This window comes from Danio aesculapii, chromosome 15 (genome assembly GCF_903798145.1).
Source record: "Danio aesculapii chromosome 15, fDanAes4.1, whole genome shotgun sequence".
NCBI classification, from domain to species: domain Eukaryota; kingdom Metazoa; phylum Chordata; class Actinopteri; order Cypriniformes; family Danionidae; genus Danio; species Danio aesculapii.
This window is the reverse complement of record NC_079449.1, coordinates 44,436,490-44,444,255: the sequence shown is the minus strand read 5'-3', so window position 1 is coordinate 44,444,255 and position 7,766 is coordinate 44,436,490. Positions and strand designations below refer to the sequence as shown.

The 7,766-nt window shown below is 37.1% G+C and overlaps 1 protein-coding gene across 1 annotated transcript; it reads left to right on the top strand.

Moving 5' to 3' along the window:
- The first annotated feature begins 1,142 nt into the window (after nucleotides 1-1,142).
- shox2 (short stature homeobox 2) lies at nucleotides 1,143-7,551 on the top strand. Its single transcript, XM_056474152.1, has 5 exons — nucleotides 1,143-1,664; nucleotides 2,736-2,944; nucleotides 4,966-5,023; nucleotides 5,307-5,395; nucleotides 6,288-7,551. The coding sequence occupies exons 1-5, from the start codon at nucleotides 1,415-1,417 to the stop codon at nucleotides 6,579-6,581; spliced, it is 900 nt and encodes a 299-aa protein (XP_056330127.1). The 5' UTR covers nucleotides 1,143-1,414; the 3' UTR covers nucleotides 6,582-7,551.
- Nucleotides 7,552-7,766: the final 215 nt, after the last annotated feature.

Below are 7,766 nucleotides of genomic sequence, written 5' to 3'. Positions count from 1 at the left end.
TATTATTATTATTATTATTATTATCATTCAACATCTTAGGTCAACTAAAAAAAACTGAATCAGCAAATCCGCGCATTTGATAGCAAAAGGTTATTTAAATAATATGACTAACATATGAAATAAAAGTAACATGATATGCCTATTAAATTGAGGTAATTAGGTGATGAAAATGTGTGCTCTGTAATTTCGGCTAGTCTAAATCTTAGCCTGTTCGTTTACCTTACCGCCTGTCTAACCTGTATATTCTCTAATATATTCCAAATCTGCCTTTCACTCCCAGATTTACTCTTGTGCTTATACGGCTAATTAACCCTATTCTGCAACAGCTTTTAATTTGTGTAATTAATTACCAATGAAAATCGCATAGGCTATTTTATTAAGGAAATTTTGCTAATAATAAAAAACTTTGTCTAAAATCTTAATAAAAGTTTTTTTTTTTTTTTTTTAAACTGAGAATAGACATTGAGACCTTTTCAATAAAATGAACAAAAACAGCACGCTTTATTCAGCTCTATTGCTGTATATATTAATAGCCAACTGTATCATGCAAATATCTAATCGATAAACTTGCACATTGCTCTTTATGCTTTAAATCCTCTTTAAATGATTTCGATCTAAGATCTCCGTGTTTTACAAATCGCATCGCTTAAAATAAAAATGAAATGAAAATTTAACAGTTTACGAATGCTGAATAGTTACAGTATAGCTCACAATGCATCTAAAAAAACAAGCTGCCTTCTGTGAAGATGAACATTTTTATTTCTCTTCTGCACGAGATTTTTTGGCGTCAAAATGAAACTCTTAATGATGCTGTTACTGTATATATGATCACAAACTGCACATTTTTCTCGTTATCTATATCATCTCGTTTTCCAACTCGGATCAAAGAGTTGCAGAATAAGATGTCCATAGTGTCAGTAGTTTTGGCCTCACCCCAGCAGAGCTCCATCCTCATCATCATCATCATCATCATACATGGTGTTTCCAAACTCTAACCAGTCTACGCGTAATGACATTAATTTGCTCCTCTTGTCAATCTTGGCCAATAGCATCCATGCAAGGGGTGATGTGGATCTGAAGGACAGATAATATCCCCCCTCCACCCTCCACCCCATCCCGCCTCTATGGGAAGGGGGCTCGTGGTGAGGGAAGGTAATGCGCGCGGATCAAGGGGCAGACGCTTCGCTAAGTATAAATAGTGTGACTTCAATAGTGAATCGGCAGCAAGTCTGTATACACTCTCCGCAACAAGAGGAATTGTCAAAGATCTCATCATCACACCATCATCTCGCATTTAGGCCGATAGAAAGAGAGAGAGAGAGCACTGTTCCCGTTCTTATGGTAGACTGCTAAGGATCTAAAGAGGAAGATTGTGTGGGGCTTTTTTTTTTCTTCGTTCTTCTTGGGTGCAGTGATGGAAGAACTTACAGCGTTTGTCTCTAAATCTTTTGATCAGAAAGTGAAGGAGAAGAAGGAAGTGATCACGTACCGGGAGGTGTTGGAAACCGGTTCGGTGAGGAACCGGGAGAGTCTGTCGGCGGATCCAAACCGCGAGGAAATCAGCAGCATCACGCGGAGCGGAGTGCGCTCATCGCCGGTCAGAGAAGCGGACATGCTCGCGTCGGAGAGAAGCAGAGACTCGAGCAGTCCGAAACTTACAGAAGGTGAGCTTTTCTTGCGCTTTTACGTTTTTATCTCGCAGGACATTTGTAGAAAAATGTAAAATCACCTTTGCATGCTCTTTATTTCCCATAGGCCTATTTATAGTTTAACTTATTTCCATATATAATATATTATACATATTTACTACTCTATATGTATTTTTAGTTTAAAGTTATAATGTATTTCTCCATGCTACAGAGACTAGATTATTCTCCAGTCATCGCTGTCCATTTATGAAAACAATACTCTATTAAAAGTTCAAAAGTGAGAAAACTAATAGCTTTGTTTGTTAGACAGCAGTTGCATAGGCCGATATTTGTAATGTTGTATTTAGGCCTATTTGTTCAGATATTAAGACGCATTTAAAAGAATGACAAGAGAGGAATAGATTTATGAAGGATAATATGCAGGCTAGGCCATCCGTAAGTGTTAACGCATGCTAAACAGAAAGAAACTGTAGAAAGCAACGAAAGAATCTGCCTGTGTATTAAAAATCAGCTCTCGTGAAGTAGTGAATCAGCTTTTATGTATATGAGACACGCTGAATAGTCTACTCATGATTTTTTTGTATTATTTTAAAGTCTTAATAGCACGAAAACATGGACCAGCCAGCTACTAATATTAGATGCAATAATGATGATGATGATAATGATAATAATTTGAATTAAATATTGATTCTACGAACCTTTTTTTTTATAAGCAGTTTTTAAACTACCACTAATAATGAATACATGTATTAGCTACTGGACATTAGCTACTATTCTGATATAGATCGATGTCTTATTTTGACATAATGAATTTTCATTCAGCTTCGTTAATTACTGTCTTGTATTGATTTCATTTTCGTTATACACTCGCCCGTTTTGCTAGGTTAATTTAACGTGCAATAAGATGACATTCCTGTCATAAGCATCCGATACAGAGAGAAGCTCCATGCATATGTATAGTGCGTAAATAATTAAAGAGCTCTGTGTAGGACAAAACATCCGTGACCGACTTCAGTGGGCTCATACTGCCCTCAATTCACATCACCGGACGAGGCGTTCATTTCTCCTTTTTTGCTCTGCTTTCAGGTAATACAGATATGAAAGAACGCAAAGAGGATTGTAAGCCGCTGGAAGATGAGACACAGACTAAAATCAAGCAGAGAAGGAGTCGGACTAACTTTACCCTTGAGCAGCTCAATGAGCTGGAGAGACTGTTCGATGAAACGCACTATCCGGACGCCTTCATGAGAGAGGAGCTGAGCCAGAGACTCGGGCTGTCGGAGGCCAGGGTGCAGGTCAGGCCCTCCTTATGCTGTCTGTTTTCAAATGCATGCAGTATAGCCTTTATGCTTCCATTTACCAAATGCGAAACAATGATAAGTAAACATGGTACATGAAATCGCGTATTAAGTGCAAAATATTGTGAATATGAAAATAATAATAATAATAATTAATTAATTAATAAAAAAAAAAAATATATATATATATATATATATATATATATATATATATATATATATATATATATATGTAATTAACGTGTCATTGTTTTGTATGCAGTAAGTGTAAAATGAACGCGTATTACTCGTTTTATCACACAGCGCTTAAAATATTAATGACAGTTAATTGCCATTGTAATGCTGAGTATAGAAAATGATTACGAATTAATAATAGATCAAATGTAAATGCAAAATAAGGTCGATACGTTTCACGTTATATTGCGCTAAAGTATTGCTTGTGGTAGTATTGTTGTTCTTCCCAAATAGCCTCAAAATTACGTTTGTTATTTGTTCAAACTATTGGTTTAAAAATGAGCTGAAACACACAATTCTTGAGGTTTTTTTTGGGGGGGGACAACTTAATTGTTTTATGTTCAATCCAATCTTGAATTTGTAAAAACTAATTAACTAACTTAATGTCTTGATGTTGTCCCAAGACAAATGGATTGTATGAAACCCAGCATTTTCTTTACAGTGTAGCACTGCTAAAAACAAAGTTTTCAGAGTAGCGATATTACTCCAGTATTTATATAACTTCTTACCTCGGCATGCTAAATAAAATTAGATCTCAAGCTTATCAGCGTGTCTGTTGAATAGTGGGATGAAATTGCCGAAAATAAAAGTGATATTAAGCCGCTTAAATCAACTCCGCGGAGCTATAATGAACAAAACAGCGAACAGAAATTATTCCCTGATTTGTGCGCATTGGCCCTGCAGGCAACATCTGTAGTGTGCTTTTTAGGATGGGGAAGACCATCTGCACAGAAACATAATAAGGCTCAATATATGTGTAACAAGAGACGAGCGACTGAGCCGAATAATGACATTCAACATAGACATTGGCTCTGGTGTGATTGATCAGAAAGAGAGAGAGAGGGAAAAAAACAATATCTTATTTCATTCTCTTTTATCTATTCATTCCTTGGGAGGGGATATAAAATTCACTCTTTGAATACATTGGTCCTTTTAAAAATGTGCTCAAAAGACCTCCCTGGAAAAAGTTAAACCATCGTCTCTCTTTGGGATCTTACCAAAGGGCATTGTCCCAAGCTAGGCCCGCGGATTTACATAAATTATCTTTAATTTTTATACCAAAATAAAGATCTGATGCTCTTTTCATATTCACCATTCACAACCAAGGCCCACACCACTGGCTCAAAGACTCCGCTGCCATTTTAGTAATAATGACACATCTCTTATCATCACATCGTGTTTACAATTTAATTTACAGCAGAATTGCAAATACCGGATTTATTTGATCTGTTGTTATAGGTTAAATTACAATTAATAAAAAAGTATTGTGGAACTTTGCGCGATTCAAAACTGACACACACATCTCCGATGTCTGTATTATAGGCTGTATGGTCAAATAAAAAAAATGTAACAGGCTTTCTTTCGGATATTGGCAATTAATGTCTCAATTTTAGCTCACTCTTGAAGTCCAGACATATAGTCCCATGCCGGGTGTTTGCTGTCAGAGGATCAGTTTGCTTGTTCTGGAACTCTAATCCCTGGATAGATTAAACCACTGGAGAAAGACGATATATTATGACACTATTTCAGATGCAGCACGTCAGGATTTTGATTCTTTCCCGTTTGTTTAACATTTTAACAAATCTGTTTGCTTCAATTTGTCGCATTTTGCGTCAATTTGCGGCTCTTTATAGAGATAAATAATAATTAAAATCTGCGGTTAAGCTTTATGAATATTTTAGAGGTCCCCGGGGATACATGGTTTTACTGAGATTGTTGTCATTTTGGGAGGATTTTACACGTGCCCTCACAGACAGCTGTCAATCAATGTCTTCTGCTTTCAGGTCTGGTTTCAGAACCGAAGGGCTAAATGCAGAAAGCAGGAAAATCAATTACATAAAGGTGCGTTGATAAACAAATTATATATTTGAGGAAATCTCATTTGGATGCTTGGTTGAATTCTGTTGTGTAGTACACAAATAGCTGATACATAACCGAACACATGCTATTAGATTTATTAATTGTTTGTTTATTTTTTTTATTTAAGCAATTAGACAAATTAGTCAATCAATTAGGTTGTATATTGTTTTTGTTATTAGTTCGTCAAATTTGTGTATAAAGAAGTAACACACAAGGAATAAAAAATAGCATTCTTTAAAAATAGCATTGTGTCACTGTTCTTCAGGGGTTCTCATCGGAGCGGCGAGCCAGTTTGAAGCATGTCGCGTGGCTCCATATGTCAACGTGGGAGCTCTGCGCATGCCCTTCCAGCAGGCAAGTTATTTTGACTATAGCCCATGCAGAAGCGTCCTATACAGACCAGTGCAATTTTTATGCATCCTTTATGACGGCATTGCGCACTCAAATCTCTCTCTCTCTCTCTCTCTCTCTCTCTCTCTCTCTCTCTCTCTCTCTCTCTCTCTCTCTCTCTCTCTCTCTCTCTCTCTCTCTCTCTCTCTCTCTCTCTCTCTCTCTCACACACACACACACACAATTCAATTCAATTCAAAAGTTTATTTATTGGGATAACAAATGTTACAATTGTATTGCCAAAGCATTTATAAAGTTTAAAACGAACATATACAGTATATATAAAAACATAGTAAACACAGTAAATTGGAGTATAATAATAATAATAATAATAATAATAATAATAATAAAATCAGAATAAACTGTACATTTAACTGTACATTTGTATTTTACACCCTTTCTCTCTCCCTCTCTCTCTCTCTCCCCCCTCTCTCTGTGAGTCATTCCTGTTATGCAGTACATTTAGTAACTTTATTGTGATCTAGAAGCTCGTTTATAATAAACAATATACTCTCTCTCTCTCTCTCTCTCTCTCTCTCTCTCTCTCTCTCTCTCTCTCTCTCTCTCTCTCTCTCACACACACACTCTCTCATTGTTATTGCTAGCTATTGCAATCTCACTGAAACAGAAAAAAGATGTATATATATTTTTATCAGAGTTAATCTATAACAATTCTAAATTTACTGTATTGATTTGAAACATTTAGGGTCGCATATCTAGTTGCACCGAAATGCAGGTGTCCAAATGCATTTTAGGATGACAAATGCAATTGATCCAGTGCCCAGTAGAAGCACTGCATTAGTTTATCTTAAGTTAATGTGTTTCTCCCCCTCTCTCCCCACCCGTGCGTCCATAGGATAGTCATTGCAACGTGCCGCCCTTCTCCTTTCAGGTGCAGGCGCAGTTGCAGCTGGACAGCGCCGTGGCTCACGCGCATCATCACCTGCACTCGCACCTGGCTGCGCATGCGCCGTACATGATGTTTCCCGCACCGCCGTTCGGCTTGCCCCTGGCGACGCTCGCGGCAGAATCCGCGTCTGCGGCGTCGGTGGTGGCGGCAGCCGCGGCCGCGAAAACCACCAACAAAAACTCCAGCATCGCGGATCTGAGACTGAAGGCGAAAAAGCACGCCGCGGCTCTGGGACTGTGACGTCACATTGCATCGCACGGAAAGACGGCGTATCGACGTTAACCACAGACAAAACAAACAAACATTTATGTTTTCGTATGAAGGACACGCGAGAAAGAGGGAGAGGCTATTTATAAAAACAAACTGTGAAATGGACAAACCTTTCGTGGATCTTTACAAGGATGGAAACAACTGCAAGATGCTGAACTATATGGAAATGAAAAAAGATGAACTTTAAGCGAAAATAACTTTTTTGCAGAAGGTTTGAAGCCGAAAATAATGATATAAAGCAGCTGGGACAGTTGTTTGACAACGCGAACATTTCTGCTTTAATACGTTATTAGTAATTAATGAAAATAAAGAGGCTGGCCTCGTTTATTTGAAACAAAGTTTCTTTGTGGATATTTGTGAAATATTACAGAAATCACTTTTGTTGCCAAAACATGAAAACTCCAGTGTTAAAAAAAAAAAATCCTCACGGATGCCACACACTTTACGTTTATGCTCTCTGGTTTATGAAACTAAATAAATGAGCATTAAATGAAACGACGACCATTTCCCTTGTTGTTAATAATCACTAAATGTGTTGTGAATATAACCAAATCCTATCAGGTAATTATTCAGTGTTTAATTTCAGCCCAATTCTTATTATGAGCACACATGGCTTTCATTCTTGGTGTATAAATCAATTTCAGGTATTACTGGTGTAGTACTGGCACATGTAAGATACTCATGTTTATGCCAACAGGAAAAAAACAATATTTTTGGCGCTTTAATGCTTCATCAAGGCATTGTGAGAGCATCCTGGATTTACTTTGCTTAGTGCTTCTTTCGGTTCTTGTTCATCTCTTTCCCAGTTTGTACAACCCTGTGAATCTCAAAAAATGTAATGTTCATGTTTTATAAGGGGGTTATAAAAGGACATCGACTGCGGGCACTCATTTCATGATATTTATGATTTTCCCATGACTGTGAAACGTGAGCTGCAGCTGAACACAGTGTTTTCGATTTATAAAATAAATGTTAAAAACACTGTAGTATCCGTCTCATATACTAAGTCCGTGTTATTTAATTTCCCGCTTTACTAAAGGAGTGCATGTAGTTTCATTAAGCGCTAAAAATAATTTTGTTTTTAACTTTAGTCTTCGAAAATGGTCCGGAGCTGACGGTGTCACATTTAACTTCTGATATTTAAAATTGTAATAA

Coding starts and splice junctions, on each gene's coding strand:
- shox2 (XM_056474152.1), top strand. CDS start 1,415: ATGGAAGAACTTACAGCGTTTGTCTCTAAATCTTTTGATCAGAAAGTG. Junction 2,945..4,965: donor TGTCGGAGGCCAGGGTGCAG/GTCAGGCCCTCC, acceptor TTCTGCTTTCAG/GTCTGGTTTCAGAACCGAAG. Junction 5,396..6,287: donor TGCGCATGCCCTTCCAGCAG/GCAAGTTATTTT, acceptor GTGCGTCCATAG/GATAGTCATTGCAACGTGCC.